Consider the following 24628-nt stretch of genomic DNA (forward strand, 5'->3'; position numbering starts at 1 on the left):
TTTCGACTTTTATTATTATGTTCTACATGTTTCTTGAAAAATATAGATCGCTTTTTCTTCTCCATTTGATATTCTTAGAACATTGCGAAAAATCATTCCTTCATATTTTATATATTAATTGCTAGGTAGGTTTCATTTCTTCCATTTTATGTTTAGCATTTACATAAAAGTGGTATTGCAATTTTTCCTACCATGATCAGATTTCCTACTGTGACATCCTTACTCCTTTGAATTTTGAAGTCCTCTGTCTTCATTTCTCTAGTGATTACCTTCCCATTTTAAACAATCATACTTAAACCTTATTCCTCTACTATTTTAGAATTAAATATGCTCCAGCTCAAGATAGTGACATATAAGATCTTAAACTCGCCTCCTCCTACAACACATGGAATCTATAGCTACATATGGAACAATTTCCTCTGAGAGAAACCAAAAATCTAGCTGAGGTTTTCCTACACATCAGGCAAACAAAAAACCCACAGTGAAATGGGTAGGAGAGCCTAAAACACAATTTCCCCATGAACTCCACCATGAATCCCACCCCAGGCACAGCAATCAGGAGGCAGCCCACAATTTCGGGCTACTCTCTGAGAAGCAAATAGTTTGAACCTCATATCTGGTACCCAAACTTTTATGACCTGCATCTGAGAGATAAGACCCCAAAATATCAAGCTTTGAAAGCCAACAGAGCTTTTATCCACAAGACTCACAAGCTATAGCAAGCTGGAAACAGATCTTAAAAGGCTCACCTAGGCTCACCAGAGCTATACTCCAAAGCCTAGAATAGAAGCCCAGTGAACTACCCAGTCTTTCTGAAAAGTCTATCAGCTTATCTTGATAGCTATAGTCTGATGGGCAGGCTTCTAATTAAACTCACATCTAAGGGCCAACTGTATCCCTTCCTAAGACCTTGGAGTCTGGATGCTATTTTTGCACTCTCCTTTTGCCTCACTCCAGATTGCCAGTATCTCCCAAAAAAAGAAGTTAGTGCTTATGTCTAGTGCCTCAGTTTTTGTACCTTTTGACCAGGGAACGCCCCTTGATAACGTGGCTCTGGCAGCCAACAAGGCTTACATTCATGAGTACCACAAAACTATATAACAAACAGAGTTCTTAACCAGCTACCCACTCCCTCCCCCACCCAGGGCATAACACAGAGACAAAGACTGAAATATACTCCCAATCTTTCTGTGACATAGGCCTATTAGTTATCTTCATACCTGTGACATCAGGGGCAGGCTTCTAATTAAACACACATCTAGGGACTGACTATAATCCTCTCCAGAGACCAAAAGGCTAGCACATACCATCTTCATGCCCTCCTTCTGCCCCACCTCAGGTCACCAATGTCTCCAAGAAAGAAACTTGTGCACACATCTGGCACCCAGCTTTTGTTAATGCTTCCCAGAAGGCACATTCCTTGACAGCCTGGCTCTGGTGGTCAATGGAGCTTTGGTAGTTCACAGGTTCAATAGGATGGTAGCAAACAAAAACAAAAAAAAGTTCTTAAATGGCTATCGTACCAGGGCTCAGTACAAAGGGAGCAGACATAATTACCTATTTCTAAGTCTTCTCATGATAAAAATATGTTTGCATACTTAAAAACAAGACTCATCTATATACCTGAGAGTCCAGTTTCTAATCAGGCTGAATCTAGGTGCTGCCTAAGATCTTCACCGTTGATTGGGCCACTGGCAGTTTTGGCACACCCTCAACTATCATAAGCCATAGAAAATAAAGTAGGCTGCCTGGACAATCACAAAATCGAAAGACAACCAAGAGGTGAGACAGGGTTGAAACATAAAGTTCATCTACTACACAAAGCCACTCCTTCAAGATTAGGAGAGGTGGCTATTTTATCTAACGCACAGAGATCAACAAAAAAGTCAAGCAAAAGGAAGAAACATAAGAATATGTTCCAAATGAAAGAACTAATAAAGTCTCAGAAAAAGATCTTAATAAAGTGTTTTAGCTGACAAGAGCTCAAAATAAAGATGCTCACCAAGGTCAGGAGAACAATACATGAACAAAGTGAGAATTTCAACAAAGAGATAGAAAAAAAAAAAGGAAGTACCAAGCAAATCGCGAAGCTAAAAAATACAATAACTAAACTGAAAAATACAACAAAACAGTTTAATGGAAGTTGAAAAAAGGATCAGTGAACTTAAAGACAGGGCAGTGGAATTTATCCAATCAGAAGTGCAAAAATGAAAAAAAAGAAAAGAGTACATATAGTGTATGGGACTTATGAACCAATATCAAGTGGACCAATATTGACATCATATGGGTCCCAAAAGGTGTAGAATGAGAAAAGGGGCCAGAAAACTTACATGAAAAAATTATGGCTGAAACTTTCCCAACCTAGGGAAGAAAACAGACATTCAGATATAGGAAGCCCAAAGAGCTACAAAAAAAGATAAACCCAAAGAAATCACCATCAAGACACATTATAATTTAATTAACAAAAGTTAAAGACAAAGATAGAGTCTTAAAAGTAGCAAAAGAAAAGCAATTTGTTACATACAAGGGACTCTTCATAAGACTATAAGCAGATTTTTCAACAGGAACTTTTCAGGCCAGAAGACAATAACATATATTCAAAATGCAAATGGAAATAAAAACGCCAACCAACAAAATTCACCCAGCAAAGCTGTCCTTCACAAGATGAGAAAAAGAGTATTCCAGAGAAGCAAAAGCTAAAGCAGCACAACTGGCCTTACAAGAAATGTTAAAGGGACTTCTTTAAGCCAAAAGAAAAGGGTACAAATTAGTAATAGGAAAATATATAAAAGCATAAATCTCATTGGTAAAGGTAAATATATAACAAAATTCAAAATAAATAATAATGTAAAAGATAGTGGGTTAATCACTTATAAAGCTTGTATGAAGGTTAAAAGACAAATTTAGTAAAAATAACTATAATAATTTGTTAACAGATACACAAGATAGACATGCTATTTTTGACATCAAAAACATGAAACACAGGGAGAGAGAAGTAAAAATGTAGAGCTTAGAATGTAATTGATTTAAGTTTTTACCAACTTAGACTGCTATAAATAAGTTGTTTTAGATAAGCCTCACTGTAACCAGAGCAAAAACTTATAGTAGATACACAAAAGAGAAAGGAATCTAAGCATACCACCACAGAAAATCATCAAATCACAAAGAGAACAAAAAAAGAGTAAAAGAGGAATTACAAAGTAACCAGAAACCAGTGAACAAAATGGCAATAAGTCCACATCTTTTAAAAATTAAATGTAAATTCTCTCAATTCTCCCATCGAAGGATATAGAGAAGCTAAACGGATTTAAAAACAAACAAACAAACACTCATCTAAATGCTGCCTACAAGAGACTCACTCACTTCAGACATAAGAACACAAACTGAAAGTGAAGGGACAGAAAAAGATAATCCATGCAAATATAAATGAAAAGAAAGCTGAAATATTTGTATGTATATAAGACAAAATAGTTTTTAAGACAAATATTGTGATGAGACCAAAAAGGCTATTAAATAATGAAAAAGAGGTAAATACAAGAGAAGATACATTTGTAAATATTTGTCACCCAACATAAGAGCACCTAAATATATAAAGCAAATATTGGAAGATCAAACGGGAGAAATAGACAGTAACAGAATAAGGGACTTTAATAACTCACTTTCATCAATGGATGTATCATCCAAACAGAAAATCAATAAGGGAACATGGGCCTTAACTGACACTATAATCAGGTGACCTAAACGGACATAGAACATTCCATCCAAAATCAACAGAACATACATTCTTCTCAAGTACACACAGAACATTGTCCAGGATAGATCAAATGTCAGGCCACAAAAGGAGTCTTAATAAATTTATGATTGAAATGATATCAAGTATCTTTTCAAACCACAAGGATATGAAAGTAGAAATCAATTACGAAAACAAAACTAAAAAATTCTCAACATGCTCCTTAACAACCAATGAGCCAAAGAAATCAGAAGAGAAATTTAAAAATATCTTAAGAAAAATGAAAATGGAAATACAACATACCAAAACATATGGGATACATCAAAAACAGTAATAGCAGGAAGTTCACGGTGAAAAGCACCTACATTAAGAAATAAGAAAAGGACTCACTTTGCACCCTCCCCAGCCATGGAGAGCTCTCCACCTGGCCCTATAGCAAGCTAAATCGGTGAATTAAGAAGGTGAACATCTAAAACTCAACAAAAAACACCTAAACTGCACAACAGTACATCTGAGTGTGGGATCTGCATCATAGGGCTACCACAGGTCAGAACCCCAGATGGCAGGTGGTGGACTGGGAGAAATAAAGAAGCTTCCTCTCTCAGCTGCCAGAGCTCCCTGCAGGGGGAGGGGAAAAGGGTGGAGAGAAGGTGTGGTGAGTTCCCTGAACAACCCTGCCTGAGAGAGTTGTGAGTTCCAAACACCCAGAGGCAGGGCCCAGTGATCAGGGCAGAAAGCAGAGAAGCAACTGCAGAAAAACAACAGCTGAGTTTTGCTGACTACAGTTACAGAACCAAGCTGAACCGCAGCCCCCAAATCCCAACTCAGAGGGCCCCTCCCCCCATTCCCTCCAAGACTGATCACCCTGGAGCCCAATGGGAATTGGAGCAAACGCTGCCAGATCATCACTGGCAGGGACTGAAACTGAAGGTAGCAAGTGTGATTAGATATCCATAAGAAAATAAAAAGGCATTATTTAGGCTTTATATAAAGCAGGGATTCAAGAGGCCTAGATGCCACCTACTGGAAACCAAAAGAAAAGTGCCATCTTTGCAGCAGGCTAAAGAGAGACCTTTATATAATAAATCTTCTTAAGGAAAAACAGCAGAATACATTTCTATTAATGCCCAAGCAAAGAAATAGTCTATTAAATACCATGAACAACTACAATGACAAGGCATCTAAGAAAAAATTTCCAGAAAATAAGCTTACAGACATAAAATATACAACTAAAGTGAAAGAGACTTCAGGATGGTACTTCTAAAAAACTCACTGAGTTCTGAAACGAGTCATATCAACAATTTCAGGAATTTAAAAAAATTAGATGAGCAAAGCAAGGAGATTGAAACCCTCAGGAAGAACAGATATTCTGGAGATAAACAGCAAGTTTGAGAAACAGAGTCAACCAAATGGAGGAAAGGATCAGTGATATCGAAGACAAAAATCTAGAAATACATCACAAGAAAGAAAACAGAAACTGAAGAATGAAAAATAATGAAAGAGAAATACAAAAACTGGCTGATACTATCAGGAGAGAAAACATAGGAATAATAGGCATTATCGAAGGTGAGGAAAGGGAACAGGAACTAGAAAGCCTTTTCAGACAAATAGTGGACAAGAATTTCCCAAATCAAAGGAATGAACTGGAGCTTGCAATTCAAGAAGTCAACAGAACACCCAATTTCCTCAACCCAAAAAAGCCTTCACCAAAACACATTATATTAAAATCAATGACAAAGAGAGAATTCTCAGGGCAGCCAGGGAGAACAAAACTGTAACTTATAAAGGAAAACTCATTAGATTATCCTCGGACATCTCAGCTCAAACCTTTTAAGCCAGAAAGAAATGGAATCAAATATTTAAACTATTAAATGAAAGGAACTATCAGCCTAGAATAACATATCCAGCTCATCTCTCCTTTAGATATGAAGGTGAAATAAAGACCTTCCTAGACATACAAAAATTGAGGAAATTCTCCACTACGAGGCCTGCACTACAGGGAATACTGAAGGGGGTCAGCTCACCTAAAACAAAATGACAGAAAAGAAAACAATTAGGAGTAAGGGGACTAGCAGGCTGATAAAAGCAGAGGAGTGCAACCCTTATCAGGAACAGAATATTATAAGCTTAAAATAAGAAGAGACTTGCTATAGCAAGATAGTAATAAACATTCAGCATACATAGGGACAAACTGAGACAGCAATGACTGAAAAGGGGATTCAAAGAGTCAAATTCGCAAAGGGGAATTGAGATAAGGCACATGAAGAAAAGGGACGGCTGTATATATATAATTATCCTTTACATATTCGTAATGGTAACCACACACCAAAGATTCAGAACTGAAGTATGTAACATAAAACAAGGAGAACCAAAGGGAAAATCCACAAAAGCCAACCAAAATAAAGAAAACAGAAACACAAGGATGAAGAAGAAATGGGAACACCAAGCTAACAGAAATCAAAAGATAAAATTGCTATAAGACCTCATATTTTAATAATCGTCCTAAATCTAAACAGAATGAACTCACTAATAAGAAGGCACAGAGTTGCAGAATGGATCAAAAAACAAAACCCAACCACATGCTGCCTCCAGGAAACACATCTCACCTCCAAAGACAAAGTGAAAGGGTGGAAAATGATATTTCAAGTAAATGGCATTCAGAGAAAAATGGGAATAGCAGTACTAATATCAGACGAAATAAACTAAAATAAAAAAGGTAAAGAAAGATACTGAGGGACACTTCATAATGATAAAGGGAATCATTCACCGAGAAGGTATAACATTTATTAACATCTATGCTCCCAATCAGGGAGCCCCAAAATATGTAAAGCAATTACTAACAGAACTAAAGGGAGAAATAGACCAAAACACTATTGTAGTAGGGGACCTAAATACCCCACTGTCAGATATGGACAGGTCATCCAAGCAGAAAATCAATGACCCATTTACCCAAATGATAAATCCAGATAGTCTTTGCTTTTTTACTTATCCTTTACCTAATAACCAAGCCTATCAAATTTAGAGTTTCTAAATCACTGTGATAGCTCTTCCCTCATTTCAATCCTTACAGCCACTGCTCAACTTTAAGACCCCAATATGAGTCTTGCCGCTTCTCAAATCTCTCCTCATTGTTGCCAGACACAACTTTTTAATACTCCAATTTTATCATACTCTTCTGCTAAAATTTTTTCAATGGCTGTTTGGTGACAGGAAATTACACTATAATGTGGCACACAAGATCTTTTATGATCTGGTCATTTATATTGTGTAGAATTATCTCTTGCTCTCCTCCCACCTTATAATTTGTACTATAGTAGTAGCAATAACAATAACTAAAGTTACTTGCAGTTTCTAAAACAAGCTTACTCTCTCATATCTTAGTTTCCATGTTGCTCCTTCATAAAATGAAGGCAGTTAATCCTTTTGGTAAGTTTATTCATTGATACCCAGATCAAAACTTTTCTCTTCAATCATATCTTTCTCCTGACTACACATGAAACTCGCAACTGCCTTTAACTAGGTTCCCACAGCCTTTTTGTACAAACTTCAATGGAAGTAATTTATCTAAATGCATTAGCTTTTTCCACTGTCTAGCTATTGAATAGCTTCTTAAAGATTGGTTCCATGTCCTTTCACTTCTGTACCTTGCTGAGTCTAATGCATAATCTTCACGACAACAAAAACTGTGTCACCACTGTATCCCCAGTGCCTAGCATATAGGAGATAGTCAATAAATAGCTATTGAGTTCATGATGTATACTCAGTGCATATTTACTAAAGATAAAAAGAGAAAACAATTAGTAGAACAGAAAATATAGTCAGATAAGGCAAGAATGTGAACTCTGGCTTGAGTGTGTGACCTTGAACAAGTTCCTTAATCTTCCGGAACTTAAGTTTCTTTTGCTGTGAAGACTTTACAAGATCAGGCTCTTGCACTTTAGAGATAAAGTACTTAAAGCTCCTAGCACAATGCCCATATTGTTATAATAATCATATTCCCTAATTATCAGCAGAGGTTACAACTTTACATAACCAATATTTATAGATGTTTCAGTATTTCTAAATATATAATGTTCACCTGTAGCACAATGAAATCTAAAAAACATTTTCATCTTGGAAGAAATTTTGTAAGATTTCTCAAAATAATTTAATGTTTACCTAGAATGGTTTGTCTCAAATAAGGCATGTTACAGTTTCTGAAAGGTATTAATTTTATTTCTAGATTTAAGCTAAAATTTCCCCAGAGTAAGAAAATGTAAGAAAAAGAGTTAGCCTAAAAATTTTTTTCAATAAAAGCTAACCTTAAATCAGAGTAAGTTACAAATATTAAAATATGACCTGATAATACAACTGACTTAATTGGAAAGTTAATGTAAGATATGCTTTACCTCATCAAGTCCAAAGTTCCAAGATTGCTTAGAATGCAATCCTTCCAAAGGGATATTACCCCTAGGGTCACAAATAAGACAGTATTAAAGTTTGCTTAATTCTCTCTGAAAATTATTGTTCTACATTATGGTTTCCAAAGTTGGCTGCAGCTCAGAATTAGGAGAAAAGCTTTTTAAAAAATAAAGATTCATAAGGTCCATTCTAAGGGGCCTATTATGTGTGAGTCAAACTTGGTATATTTTAAAATCACTCCCTCAAAGTGATGTGGGTCTGAAGCCATGTTTAGAAAGCATGTTTTAAGTTGTTTTCCATTCATAAATTTCTGGGTATTTAGAGATTTGGTAGAGAATCTATTTATTAAATAAATTGTGAATCTATGTTTTAATTACTGTGCCAGTCCCATAAATGGCATCTCTGCATTCATTTTATAAAGATACTTTTAGTATTTCTGTAAGTACTTCCAGAAAAAAAAAATCTACACTAGTTCATGATTTTTCAATTATCGAATTATATTTGAGTAAATCACAATTACTACCTAGAAAGTTAGTATTCTGAAACTACAAGTTTTTTGTAATTAGGTGTAACTGCAGTGCCATAAACTGTCAATATGCTTCCTTATGCTATTAACATTTTAATTCTATCACCCTCTTTTTCTGATTCTATCATAACCAAGCAACCATCCCATGGAAAGCTGCCGAAAGTTAAAAAATATATTTATCATGCTATTAATCATTCTTATACAGATAATCTTTCCACTTCTACTGTAAATTAATGAATATTCTGGAGGATATATAGTTACTTGAACACAAAAGTCAGTTTCCTTAAATCTAATTAACACCAAGATTCAGATTAGAAGATACTTTTGTGCTGGCAAATATGAACAGAATCTTATAATTAAGATTCTGACAACTGGTTAACCTTCTTTGAGGCCAGTCTACCCACCCTCAGACAGCGATATGCCTACCTCGCTTTGCATCAGTTCAACTCTTCAACATGTATTATTTTAGATTCTGATTTGCATTCCCCAGATTCACCTAAAGACTTACATATGGTTCACTGGATATTTCTGGATTTCTATCTGTGATGTCTTCTCTTGGTAATCCATTTCAAATTTCCCTTTTAAAAATAAAAGTATGCATTGAAATAAAACTTTAGCATAGACTTTTTTTTTTTTTTAATTTGAAACTTGTTAGTATCGATGTCAGCACCAAGCTGATCAAGAAGGGAAGGTTCTATGGCAAGACACCCAAATGGAAGAACGCACAAAAGGCTGACATGAAAATGAAATGGCAGGCACGAACTTCATTGTGGGGAGTGCACTTCTATTGGGGGGCATCACAGTATTGCGTGCCCTTCTGCTCTCCTGTTCTCCAGGAGATCGCATGGCTCCACACAAAGCAGAGTAAATAGTGGCATTCGGCCACACATGCATGACACAATAAGCTGAAGTATGTTTATATATTTTAGGTGCAGGTGTCCTACTACACTAATGTACCATTCTAAATCTGGGGTCTTATTTCTAGCTATGAGCCTGGATCACAGCCAGACCTGGGACCCACAACTTATGTGGAGGAAAATCCCTGATCCACAATGTCATATAATAGAATTTGATTCTATTTTTAATTTTGTATTCCTCCAAATATATACACACACAAATACACATGTGCATGCATATATATTCACTAAATATATATATTCCCTATATATATAGTTATATATATATTTACTAAATGTTATAACGATATATATATATTTACTAAGTATGTTTATTTAGTGAATATATATGCACTAAAACTGAAAATAAAAAAACTCAATATATTATTACATTTTCCATGTACAATACCAACCTTTTTTTTCAGAGCTGGGTAGATAACAATCCTTCTCAAAATATGTACTAAGATTATTTCTTTCATTATTGCTGTACTCTTTCTGACAGTTCCTGTTTGGCTGGCGCTTTTCTGGATAACCTGTATTAAAGTTAAAATTACTAAACGTCAACTCTGGATCTGTAAAAATACTTCTAATGCATCTACCAGTAGAATAGTTTTTACTGGAACTAGTGACTGCACAGATATCTCCCATACTTTCATAACTGCACTTGTCAAATGTTTTCTTTATCCTCTGTTGATCCATGCTTAATAAATTGATCAAATTTTCATTAATAAGAGGGTCCATTTTCTCTGGTAGAAGGCTGGAGTTTGGGTGGTTCATATCTTCAAGAAAATTTGAAACCTCTTTTCTATTTTCTCCCCAAATATCTTGTACTGATTGTTTTTCAGTAATGGAGTCTGACTGTCTTCTCTCATCTGTGCTTCCAAGATCTTCGCCCATAACTACTGCACATCTTCCAGTGAGGAAATTCCTATTTCCTGGACTTTGGGATTTAAAAAACAAAAACAAAAACAAACAAAAAAAAACATTTAGCAAAAAAAGCATAGAGCATTTTCATTTAGAAACTCAAATTCTTAGAGAACATATTGAGCAGCTATTAACATTTACCTAATCTGCTGTAGTCACAGCAAGTCCTCACAGCCAATCAACTTAAAGGTCAAGCCCACCCACTGACGTGCTAATAGCAGGAAAAGCACATCAACAGGAAGGCACACACAATTCACACTGGGTACACCCCTAGAGCATCATGTTTAAGTGACCAAGGATACCATGCCACTGGGCCCACAGGACACCTTCTACATAAGGCCACTCTGTCAAGACCGGGAGATGTAGTAGACCTACATAATACATACAAACACAGGGAGTCAGCCATAACGAGAGACAAAAAACCATGTCCCAAATGAAACAACAGGACAAAACTCCATAAAAAGACCTAAACAAAATGAAGACAAGCAATCTACCAGATAGAGCTCAGACACTGGTTATAAGGATGCTCAATGAACTTAGGGGAAGAGTAGATGAACTCACTGAGAACTTACGCAAAGAGATAAAAACCATAATAAAAGAACCAGTCAGAAATGAAGACTACAATAACTGAAACGAAGAATACATTAGATGGAATCAATAGCAGATTAGATAGAGCAGAGGACTAAATGAGTGATTTAGAAGACAAGTAGTGGAAAACACTCAATTGGAACAGCAAAAAGAAAAAAATTTTTTAAAAATTAGGATGGTTTAAGGGACCTCTGAGACAATATCGAGTATAATAGCATTCACATCATAAGGATACTAGGAAAAGAAAAGAGAAAGTGACTAAAAATCTATGTGAAGAAATAGTGACTGAAAACTTCCCTAATACAAAAAAGGAAAAATAGACAAGTCCGAGAAGAGCAGTCTCAAACTTGATGAACCCAAAGAAGTCCACGAAGACACATCATAATTAAAATGTCAAAAGTTACAGATAAAGAGAATTCTAAAAGTAGCAAGAGAAGAACAATTAAGGAAGTTCCAAGCTGATTTTTTTAACAGGCCAGAAGAAAATGGTACAAAATATTCAGAATGATGAAAGGCAAAAAATCCACACACAAGATTACTCTAATCAGCATGACTTTTAGAATCAAAGGAGAGATAAAGGGTTTGCAGACAAGAAAAAGATAAAGGAGTTCACTTCCACTAACCCAGTATTATAAAAAGAAAAGATGAAAAATATGAGTAAGAAAATATAGAAAGGAAAAAAATATCTCACTGTCATAGGCAAATACTTGGTAAAAGCAGTAAATAAATCAACTACAAAGCCAGTACAAAGGTTAAAAGACAAAAGTTGGAAGACAAACACTGCATAATTACAACAATAAATATAGGGATACACACAAACACATATACATACAGAAGAAGGAAAAACTAACAACAAAAACAAATATGAAGAGAGAGTAAAAATTGTAGTGAATTTAGAATGTGATTGAACTTTAAAACAGACTGCTATAAACACAGTTTGGTATATATGAAGCACATGGGAAACACAAACCAAAAATCTATGAGATATATAAGATATAAAGAGAAAGGAATACAATCACGACACTACAGAAAGTCATCAACATACAAGAGAAAGGATCAAGAGTATAAGAAAGCAACAGAGAACTACAAAAACGATCAAAAAACAATACAATGCCAATAACTACATACCTATCAATAATTTAATTATAAATGGACTAAATGCTCCAATCGAAAAATATAGGGTGGCTGAATGGATAAAAAAACAAGACCCATACCTATTCTGCCTACAAGAGACCTACTTCAGATTTAAAGACATACAAGGCTGAAAGTAGAGGGATAAAAAGAGATATTTCAAGCAAAAAGAATGGGGGTAAAAAAAACTAAACTAGCAATACTTACATCAGATATTAGACTTTAAAACAAAAACTGTAAAAAGACAAAGAAGGGCATTTCATAACGAAAAAGGAATCAATACGACAAAAAGATATAACTAGTAAATATCTACATACAACATAGAAGCTCTAAAATATATAAAGCAAATACTGATAGTTGTAAAGAGAGAGATCAATAGTAAGACAATAACAGTATGGATCTTTAAGACTGGCATTAATGGATAGATCATCCAGACAGAAAATTAACAAGGAAACAGTGACCTTAAATGAAACATTATGACTAGATGGACATTTCAACTAAAAGCAGAAGAAACATTTTTCTCAAGTATACATGGAACATTTTCCAGAACAGACCACATGTTAGGTCACAAGAAAAAATGAGTAAATTAAATACAAAGAAAAAAGACAAAAGGAAATAAAGGTAAGAGCAAATTCGATGAATGAGAAAAATAATATGTGAAACTGAAAGATGATTCAGTGAGAAGATAAATAAAATGTGTCTCAAGAATGACTAAAAAAAAGATGAAATATAACTTACCATATTAGTAATGAGAGAAAAGACATCACTATAGATGTTAAAGATTTTAAATGCATATTCAAGGGATTTTATGATAACCTTTAAGTATTTTACGATAATTTTAAAGTCTATAAATTCTACAATATAGAAAATAAGATCTATTCTTTGTATAACACAAACTACCAAAGCACATTCAAGAAAAAATGAATATTAGCCTATATCTAGTAAAAAATGGAAATTAGAATAGTAAAAAAAAAAAAAAAAAAGAAATCTTCCCATATAAAGAACTCCATACCAAGTGGGTTCACTGATGAACTGTACCAGACATTTAAGGAAGCAACTATACCAATTCTAGACAAACTCTTTCTGAAAATTACACAGGATGGACTACTTTTCGACTTATTCTATGACATCGGCATCAGGCTGATATCGAAAACCAGACCAAGACGTTACTTCAAAAAAAAAATGAAACTTAGAAAACAACTCCTCATAAAGATTAACGCAAAAACTTCAAACAAATTTTAGCAAATCAAATCCAAGAATTTATTACAAGATAGCACACTGTGACCAAGTAGAGTTTATCTCAGGAATACAAGAGTTGGTTTAACATTCCAAAGGTAACCAATGTGGAGAAGGATTTCTGGAATGATAAGAGTGAGAAGTTTGGCAAATCCTATCCCCCAAAACAATGATAGAACCAGACAATTCTTGCAGAAACAACGCTTTCAGAATCTGGGGAAGTGACCAAAAATATCCAATAAACTGAGAAGCAGTACCTCAAGAAAAACTATTAAACCTTAGTTGGAACTACTAGTGGGAGTCCGTGTAGAGTTTAAGCTTTGCTTTATTGTCTTCCTTCCACCCCCAGCTCCATGGCTGGTAGCTCTACCAGCCAAGAAGTCTGGGGAAGAGGGTGGGGGAGTCCTATTTCAGGGAATTAGTCAAAAACAATTATTATCTTAGTGGCAAGCATTGCAGTTGCTTGAGGCTGAAATATTTGGAGCATATAATAAATTCAGACCCTGATTCACATGACGAATTCACACTATACATAAAAATTACCTCCTAATGGATCAGACCTAAATGTAAGATCTAAAATGACAAGACAGAAGAAAACATGAGAAAATCTTTATGACCTTGGCTTAGGTAAAAATGTTAGGTTTGACACCATATGCATGATTCATAAACAAAGAGTAATCATAAATAGAATTTCATAAAAATTAAAACCTTTTTAACTTCCAAAAGACACTAAGAAAATGAACAAGGTATTTCACCAAAGACACATTAATGGCTAATAAGTACATGAAACGATGTCAATATCGTTGGTCATTAGGGAAATGCACAATTAAAACCACAATGACCAGAATGGCATAAATTTTAAAAGACTGATTATAGCAGTGTTGTGAAGGACATGGTACAACTGAAACTCTCATACATTCCTAATAGGAATGTAAAATCATACAAATCACTTTGGAAGACAGTTTGCCAGTTTCTTGAAAAATTAAACATACACTCACTGTATCACCCAGCCATTGCACTTGTAGATATTTACCCAAAAGAAATGAAAGCATAAGTCCAAAGACTTCTACATAAACTTTTATATTTCCCCCAAAACTGGGGGAAATATACAATGTCCATCAATAGATGGATGAACTGTGCTATGTCCATACGATGGAATACTACTCAGCAATAAAAAAAAATAAACTACTGATACAAATAACAGATGAATTTCAAAATAATTATTCTAAGTCAAAGAAGCTAGACCAAAAAAAGAACATGCTGAATGATGCGATTTACATAAAATTCCAGAAAATACAGACTAATCAATAGTGACAGAAAGTAGATCAGCAGTTGCCTTGGGATGGAGGTGAGGGATGTGAAGTGGCCAGAGGAAAGGATTACAAAGGTGCCCAAAGAAACTACTGGAGATGATTAATACTGTGTTCATTATATTTGACATATGTCAAAACTTATCAAAGTGCACATTTTAGATAAGTTCAGTTTATGTTGATTGTAATCCGGACTAAGAGGAAACAAGAAGAACTTTAATGTGGCATTACAATTCTCCACACAAGAGGAAGTGGTAGCTTAGATTGAGATAGAACCATAGAGGTAGAAACATGAGTAAATAATTTTAAAGTTTATTAGAATACAGAATTGACAATACTTGTTGGTGAAACGGGTATTGGGAGTTGAAGGAAAGGAAGGAATCAAAGACAACTTTTATTTTGGTTTAAATGACAAAGTGACTAGATAGTAGTGCCATTTACTAAAATAAGACTGGACTAGGATTATGGAATCAAGGTTTTTCACCACAATTACAAAGAGTGACTCAAACTGGTTTTACAAGCTTAATGGATTTAAAACAATGAACCAGAATTTATATACAGACATCAAAAATATAAAAGTGGGACATGGATCAACTGCCATAAGTGGAAAAGAAGTTAATGTGTTTATGATACAAAAAAAGAAAAGTAGTAATTCATGGAGATTATAAGAGAGGTAAAACACCCTAACCCATAATATTTTTTAAATAAATAAAAGGTCGATGTGCACATTAGAAAAACAATTACTTAAAAGTATTTTAATTAAATGCTATATTTTACTTCTAGCGGGGTTTTTTTTTCCCCCTAGAGCATTACTTAGGTCTGTTTCCATTTCTAACTAAAAATATATGTGTCCGCTAAAATCAAATAATTCGAAGAAAGAATGCCACAGGTTCTTTATTTCCTTCCACATCTTTGCTCACCTGTTTAATCTTTCGAATAATGTTCCAAATTGTGTTTTATATGATGGACTGAGAGCATCTTGATTTTCATTTAATTCAGAAACCAAAGAATTAGAACAATTAACGTTACTGAGCTGGGGGGGGGAAGGGGGAGAAAAAGAAAGAACCTGCCAAAATGGTAAATGTGCATATATACAATTAAAATTATTTACCATAAAATGCCATTTAGGTGGACATATGTTTAAAAATGTATATTTTAGTCTTAAATAAAGTAATTCGGTACTTAACCAAAAACAAAATACTATTCTAAGAATGAAAGCAATATCAGTATTTGAACAATTGTTAAACTAGAGTTGGTACTATGGTGAGATAATCAATTTCTCAGAGGTTTAAAAAAAGATTAAATTAAAAATACCCAGAACGCCGGGACCTTGAGTTAAAAAAAAATTAAATTTTTATATTCTGAAATACATCTGCTATAGAAAATACCAAGAAATGATCTTTTACTAAATTTAATAGTTAAAAAAATAAAATTATTAAAGCTTACTATACCAAAGTATAATGGTAGTGAGGAAAATGGTTACATAAACACTATATCTTGTCAACAGAAAATAGTTCCTCCCAAGGAAATAGCTGTACTTATCTTGGTTCTTCCATTTACTGAGTAATTTTACAGACTGCTATTTTAATCTTTCTGATTATCAATATCATTGAGCACAACAGGTGAAATTATGTGAAGACTGTTGTGAAAAGAAAATGAGATAACCCGTCTATTTATGTGGAAGGTACCCTCTAAATGTAAGATATATTGGCCCAAAACTAATAATAATTTATATATGTAGTATATTTTATTAATAAGCCATGAAACAAAGAAATGAGATGTCCAAAGACAATCAATGACAAAAATAGAAAAAAAAAAAAAAGGACAGAAAAAGATACTGAAAATCTTTTTAAAAAAATATCTAAAGTTAGGAAGAACTGAAAATAAAGTTTCATAATACATCTCGGCCTCACAGAGACCATGACAGAAGTGCGGACACAAAGTTATCCCATAAAATGAGAAACACACAAAAGAGAATACTTTATATTGGCTCAATACTGCTTCTCTAGGGACAAGTGAGACTCAGACTGTTTTTACTTCTAACCTGTTCTTTCAACTCATTTTCTTTTGTATTTTATAATATCGTCTTAATTCTCACTTTTCTTAAAATCTCTCCAAAATAAACTATTACTTCCCTAATACTTCACAGTGTGACATTATGCCTTAGATAGGGACATTAGCCTCTCTTTTCTCTCTTCTGCCATATTAACAACACATCATTACACTCTTCTGGAAATAATCACTAACCTGCAGTCTACAAGTAGAAGATTATTTAAGTACAGATTACAAAGAATTTCATCATTTATCCTATAAACTATTTAACAGAGCCAGAATGAATTATAAGCTGATCTAGGATGCAAGTTTTAATATCATAAAGTATAAACTAAATGAGTAATTAAATGTTTTTCATTTCATCATTCAAAAATCAGTAGGTCTTTAATAAGGCTAGTACTTATCACTGAAATATAATACTTCATTTTCTCTGAAAAATAGAAAATATACTTGAATACTTTAATAAATCTAATTATATAACTATAATTTACCATATTATAACTATAATTCATTTAATTATAAATTTGTGAATTTGTAAATAAATTTATGAATTATACATAAATATGGCAAAAACATACATGATAAAAATGGAAGAAATTCAAAACTGCATATTTCTGTTAACAAGACATAATGTTTATGTAACCATTTTCTTCACTACCATTATACTTTGGTATAGTAACCTTTAATGATTTTATTTTTTTAACTCTAGTCAATTTAGTAAAATATCATTTATTGATATTTTCTATTTTAGATATATTCCAGAATTTAAAAATTTAGATGTTTTAGAGAACACAATGATCAAAAAACATTTTAGCACTACGAACCTCTATTAAATTATTTGTATAGTTTTAATTGAAGTTCATATAACCAGTCCTCATTTGTCAAGTCATAAAAAGAACCAAGCCACTCTAATTCATACTTTAACAGACTACTATGACATCACTGAAATTATATCTTGCTATTCACAGGACCCTTTCCATGTCATGCTTATTGGGCCACCATGACATCACCAACTAATCATTTATGGTGATTTCCATCATCAACTAATATATAATAGATTGAACTATTCTAAATTTCACTATTGATAATTTTTTAAAAGGGTGATGATTTCAATGATTCTTAAAGAACATTCCAGTTTGGAGATTCATAATTTCCTACTGTGCAGAGAATTAAGATTTTGACTTAAGACAAATTATTATATTTATCTCCCAATTTAGTTACAGCTATAGCAATTCACAACTAAAATATTTTAACTTATAAAAAATTAAAATATGATATAAAATACTAGGAATTAATGATTCAAAGATACCTGCTCCTTCGGTTTTTCATATGCAACTTTCTGAGGGCTGAGTGCTATTCTGGGAATGAAATTTTGTTTTGTAATATGTCTCTTGGAAGATAATTCTGCTGAAAAAGATGGTGAAGTGAAACTGCAGTTTTCTATTCTGTTGAACTGAGGTTTAAACATTCTATATGAGTCCATGACTTGCGATGACTATAGGAAAGAAGACATAATCATGTGAATTGCCAAAAATATATAAACTAGAGAAGACAAAAGTCAAAATAGAGGTGAAAATGTCATGGGTTGCAGAAACAGTCCCAAGGAAAGGCAAGTCATCAATAATTGACAAGACTTAAGAAAAGTTATCAACCAAGGGTGTACTTAAGAGCTCCTTTCTATCTGTCCTTCTCACTCCTGGTCCCCGCCATCCTAAAGCTCCATTCTTGCATGTCATTTCCTAATGATGAAATCTGAGTTCATTTACCCACAATTCAGGTGAAAAGATTTCCAAAAGCTTTTAGTATCACTGCTGATATCTTTCTGATGTAGTTGGCAATTCAAAGGACAGAAAGAATATGGTATTAAACCTTAAAATTTCAAGCTTTAATCACAATTTATGCATTTTCTAATTGATTAAAATATTATTTACTTAAAAAATAACCATTTGAAATACTTTGAAAGAAAAATCAACTTGTGATCATTGTGAATACTGAAAATCACAATTTGATATAAAATAATCTGATCACTATGACTAAAGAGACAAATCGCTCAATGACATGAACCCAAAGTGAGAATCCTCAAATGAATTATCCTTTGCAGCTCTTTCGGTAACAAGGAGAATCAAATGCTATGCACATATAGACCTAGTCTACATTACCAGAACTCCAAATGGTTTCTCATAAGCAATCAGCTAAAATATTTTTAAGGTACAGTTTCCTTATATTAAAAGCTTTTAAAATAATAATTTTAAAGACTGTTAAAAAATTTTAAAGAGTTACTGATTTTTCCTGACATTGAAAAGAATTACATTATTTAGTAGCATGCCACATTTGCTAAAACAACTCATAAAAAAATTTTTTAAAGCTCACCCGAACTGGGCCAAGTTCTTCCTTGTTGCCTAGTCTTTCATAGTGTATACTAATGAAAAGAAAATTTTAAGATAAAAAATAGAGATGGCAATAATATTGACACACATATATTTAAAATTCACATTGTTCTATACAAATACACAAAAACACATGGAACTCTTAAGTAAATCGTTCCAGGGTCATACTATTACTGACTTTTATAAAAATTATTAATATTACTAGAGAGATATTCTTATGACAAGGAAAATCTAACTATGTATACTACACACTTAGTATGGACAGTTGGTCATTTGATAAAGGTCTTAATAGTTTAATAATAGTATTAACAGAACAAAAACTGGAGGTAGGATAAGCTCTGTTTACATTTTCCAATAAATAAAACCATCTCGATGATGATCTATATAAATATCTAGCACTCTACAACATAGCTAAGACGTACTTGTTTTCTATATCATCAATGCAGAGGTTAGATGGTACACAGGGAGGCGACATTGGAAGTTCTAAATTATGCTTTCTTAGAGGCATTTTTATGTCTCTCTTCATATTTACATGAATTGGTTTTCTCGCAGTTTCTATAATAAAAAAAATTATAAAAATAAGAATAAAATCTTTTAAAAGCATTGTTTGATATACTATGTTCACTGAATATATTTTTCAATTTTACTAAAACCACCCATATTTGATATATGCTAAAAAAAAAAAAGGTCATTAGATTAGATTACTAATAGCTATCACAGATGATTCAAATCATTGCTTTATCATCTTACATACTCATAAAAGAGGCTCCACTAATTCAGTTTTTTCTTCCTCCAAGAATTCTCTGACCCCCAGACTACAACAGATGGTTAAACATGGCCACAGAACTACACGTTCTCTATTATAGCACTTACAATAGTTTACTGAACTTAATTTTATCTTCCTAATTTTTTAATTTTATAGAAGCATAAACCTGTCTCCCTTTATAGAAGATATCAATATTTTGTCTGTTCAGTACTTTTAACTACTCTCTTTTTCTGGGAAATGCTTCACACACATACACACAGTTAGTTCTAGAGGAGACTTTCTATCTTTTTATAAACCCTACCTCTCCAGAAAAATAATTAGTTTAGGGGTAGCCATGTGACCCAAGATGAATCACTACTAGAATTGCATCCCTCTGGTAATAGTAATTGCTCCAGTGCGGGGACCTGGCACCAATTAGGCAAGGCAATATCCTTCCAGTAAAATTCAAAAATTGAGAACCATAGAAACAATTCTCATTATTCCCCTGATATCAAAACTAGAAAAGATGAGCAATATTAGTTCTTTAAGGTCAAATTTTAAGTTAAGCCTCAGTGATGAAGACAGTTTGAGAATAAAGTTAATATCTGAAATGAGAAAGAATGTTCATAGCATTCAAGTCCCTAATTCGAACAGTCTCTGAGGCCCAGCTGCACTGTTGTTCTTCTATTAAGTTAAGTGTTAGTCCATTCGGGCTGGCTATAACAGAATACCATAGACTGGGTGGGTTATAAACAATGGACATTTATCAGTCTGGAGACTGGGCAGTCCGAGACATAGGCGCTGGCAGATTCGGTGTTTAATGAGGGCACACTTTCTTGTTCAGTCAGCCATCTTCTTGCTGTGTCCTCACATGGTGGAAGGTATGAGAGAGCTCTCCAGGATCTCTTTTAAAAGGCCACTAATTCAATTCATAATGGATCAATGCTCATAACTTAATCATCTAAAGAATCCACTTTCTAACACCAAAACTTTGGGGGTTAGAATTCCAACATATTAATTTTGAAAAGACACATTCAGTCCATAACATTAAGTAAATATATATTTTTAAAATTCTGTCATCTGCAGCCATGAATCCTGACTAAGAGTTCTGTTTTTGTAGAGGAAGAAAATAACTTTTTCCTCTACCCTTCTAAATTCTCAGCTGGCGTCCCTATAACAAAAGACATATTAACAAGAGAAATTTATTCAATATAAAGTTTTAGGTGAAAAACTTCATAAGGAAGTAAAGACCCAAAGAAGTCAAATTCGAACAAATTCTCTAAATAACCTAACAAGAAATGTACTTCTTGTCCTTTAGCTAAACTTTAGTAAATATATGCTTTGAGGGAATAGTAATTGAAATAATAACCATACCTTATAAAATTAATTTTACATTATACACAACATAAAAATAAAAATGGATTTAGCAAAAGATTTTAAGCAAAAATTAACAAAGCTTCTAATTTACAAGGACGATCAAGTTCTAAAATTAGTTTACTTTTTATATCCTGTGAGTTCTAAAATTACAAACTTGTTAGTAAACTAAATGCTATGATCACATCAGTCAAAACAAAATACTATTGGAAAGACTTACCAGATATTTTCTTCTGGCAAGAGATCTGATTTACCACATATAGATTAAGGAGGTCTAAACTGACAGTGGAATTTTTGACAGGGGATAAAACTTCCAGTGTTTTCATTTTTGATTTTAACCTTTTCTTTTCAAAATATTCCTAAAATAATTAAAAATTAAAAGGTTACTAAAGTAACCATAAGGGTTCGAATAGACTCATAAATAATAAAAGGTGATAATACTATTTAATAATTTACTTAATTTTTTTTTTGATACCACTAATATATGTTTACACATAAATTAAAATCAATCATGATAGCTTGTAGTTTGCCTAAAGACTCTAAATTTTACAACTGGTTATCTTCCTTTTACTGAATGTAATGCTTTTAAAAGAGAACTTATAAAGCCATTCCCAGATATCAAAATATTAAAATTATCTGAATGTAGAAAGTTTTTAAAAAGCTGATAAAACAAATATGAGAGGCTAGCAATTTGTTTATTTTACCAAGTATGCTATCCCATAGTTATAAAAAGTCTTAAAGATATGTATAACTGAGTGCCATTAAAAGTCAACTGAAATGAGAATAGGAAAAGAAAAAGAAGTTATGTGAGAATTAATCTCCAGCCAAAGCCAATTTAATTCTCTTTGTTAGTCCTCCATGACTTCCACATTTTCTTAAACCAGATTTGTACATAATTATCATTTTTCACCCAGTGCTTATTTTTTCCTGGTTGTTTGAATTATAATTATTCTTACCTTCATTCTTTTTCTTTCAGATTACATCCTTAATTTACCAAGTTTAAAGGCAATTTTTTTGTTTAAATTCATTTACAGAGCAACTATTATGTATTAGACACTGAAAAACAAATTGTGAAAACATCTCTTCCATTAAATAACTCATAAGACAATGCCATAAACATGATTATGAATGTGACATATCAAAAGTGAGAAAGTCAGAGAGCAAAATATTAACACAAGAGGAAGTATCACTTTCCCAAGAAGTTAAGGCTCTTTCACATGAACATTTCAGAATATTGTCGATAACAGACTTCTGAGATTGTAAAAAGCTTGTAAAAACTGTTAGAAATGTGACAGCTATCAAGCAAAAAAGTAAACGTCATGCTGTTATACAAAATTAGCACAGATAAAAGATATGTCTAATTTTTAAATTTCACTTGAGTCATTTGCAACCCCAAAGTGGACTTAAATGTCTTTTAAAAGATTACACTGTAGTTCAGCAATTAAATGACAGGACCTTCAAAATATAACTATATTCCCCCTTGAAAAAAATGACCATGGATCTTATCACTGATGGCGTCTTAGAATTAGCATGTTAATTCTAAGTGTGATAGGAGATGGTATAGGATCCTCAGGAAGGATATGAAAACCATGGGTAGGTGGGGCTAGATGAGAGGGAAGGTTTCTCAGGAAATTATTTCCAAAATAGATGAACAGGTCAGAGTTAACCAGAGGGTGGGAATATAAGATTCTAGGAATAAGAAAGAACAGTACAAAGAACAGTCTACTCCGGGGGACACTACTGAAGAGGCTCAACCCTTATACTCACTAAACATCCCGATAGCTTCTATTCTTATATTCCTAGAAAGAACAACAGTACGTGACTAACTTGTTTACCTGACAGGGTTAAGTTTAATTTTTCTATCAAGTCTCATTTGGTAGAAACAAGTAGAAAATAATTAAAATATAATTAGAAATCTTACAGAAAATAATCAAATTTTAATGTGAAAATGTCCATTTAACAGCAGAAGCTATGGAGACAAATAAAATCTGGAGAATGTGTCAAAGGAAACAAGAAAGCTTGTTTCAAGATGCAGGGATTGGGCGGTTCTCCAAACAGATTATCCACTTAATAAAATGTTAAATGAAGTTCATTTGTATCACACACACAAAAAGATGATGGAATGGCAAACTGTGCAGGAGATGACAATGTATTAAATAAATTGGAATGAAAAATATCCTTGAAATTAAACATGAAGTTTAATTTTGACATTAGCAAGAGACTCATAGTGGAGTGGACTGAGAGCCAATAGGAAATAAAAGTGGAGGGGCATAACAGGAAAGGGAAAGGATCTAAGAGAGAGCTTTACTTATGTAATAGGAGAGAGCTGAAATATCAATGGAAAGCCTCCAGTTGACAGGGAGTGATAACTGAAATAGTGAGATCTCTGAGAAAGCACAAGTAAATGGAATCCATTGCAGACAGAGGGAACTTCCTTTGACAAAAGTAAACTACTTCCATAATAAAAGGAGGAAAGAGAAGATGGATGAAGGTGTAAGAGAAATTTGAGATAATTCTCATCTAATAGCTTTTGTTTTCTCTGAAATATGAGACAAGGTCATCTAATGAGTATGAAGGAATAAAGACTAGGGTTGGGGAAGAGAGATTTGAGGAGGCAAAGGAAGATATGACATTTTTAAAGAATAGGAAAATGACATGACTAGAGAATACTTTAGAGGAAGGACCATTTATTTGTCTTTACCCTTATTAATATTCAAAAGAATGATCCAAATAGAGTGAAAATACTTTTTTAAAAATAGTCAGGGACAGGCAACATTCAAAGTATATTTATCATTGCTGAGTTTTGCTGGACACAATTCTCGATACCAGCGACACAGAATGAACAAAAGTAAAAGTAGTAAGATTCCCCTTCTCATGGATATATTTTAAGGTAGGTGGGAGGAGAACAGAATAAAAAAAGTTATTCGAAAATACCAGATTATGAAAAGAGTGATGAATAAAGGAAGGTACAGGAGAGAGGGAAACAGGAGGGTGGGAAGCTATTTAAATGTAGTAATCAAAGAAAGCCAATCTAAGAGGAGATACTTTAGCTGAAACCCAATGGCTGACAAGGCAGACATGCAAATATCTAGAAGGAGAATTTTCCAGACAAAAGAAGAGTGGCAGAAAGAGGTCAGTGTGGCCGAAATACAATGAACAATAGTGCAAGTGGTAAGAAACAATGTCAGAGAAGCAAGCAGGGTACATACAGATTCCTCAGGCTCGTGCAGGCTCTGGTTAAATCACATTTTACTTTAAAAGCAATGAAAAGCAATTGAGATTTTTAAGATGGGGAATGATAAATTGTGATTTGTACTTTTAAAATATC

General features: G+C 33.3%; 1 protein-coding gene across 1 annotated transcript in view; it reads right to left on the bottom strand.

Moving 5' to 3' along the window:
- Window positions 1-24628, bottom strand: part of CUNH12orf40 (chromosome unknown C12orf40 homolog) — a 47693-nt gene that overhangs the window by 11371 nt on the left and 11694 nt on the right. The window contains 8 exon segments of the mRNA XM_016151722.2: window positions 8119-8179; window positions 9166-9235; window positions 9967-10493; window positions 15663-15775; window positions 18104-18289; window positions 19165-19213; window positions 19604-19736; window positions 21521-21659. Coding sequence (XP_016007208.2) covers window positions 8119-8179; window positions 9166-9235; window positions 9967-10493; window positions 15663-15775; window positions 18104-18289; window positions 19165-19213; window positions 19604-19736; window positions 21521-21659 — 1278 coding nt within the window.

This window comes from Rousettus aegyptiacus, unplaced genomic scaffold (genome assembly GCF_014176215.1).
Source record: "Rousettus aegyptiacus isolate mRouAeg1 unplaced genomic scaffold, mRouAeg1.p scaffold_m13_p_2, whole genome shotgun sequence".
Classification (NCBI taxonomy): Eukaryota; Metazoa; Chordata; class Mammalia; order Chiroptera; family Pteropodidae; genus Rousettus; species Rousettus aegyptiacus.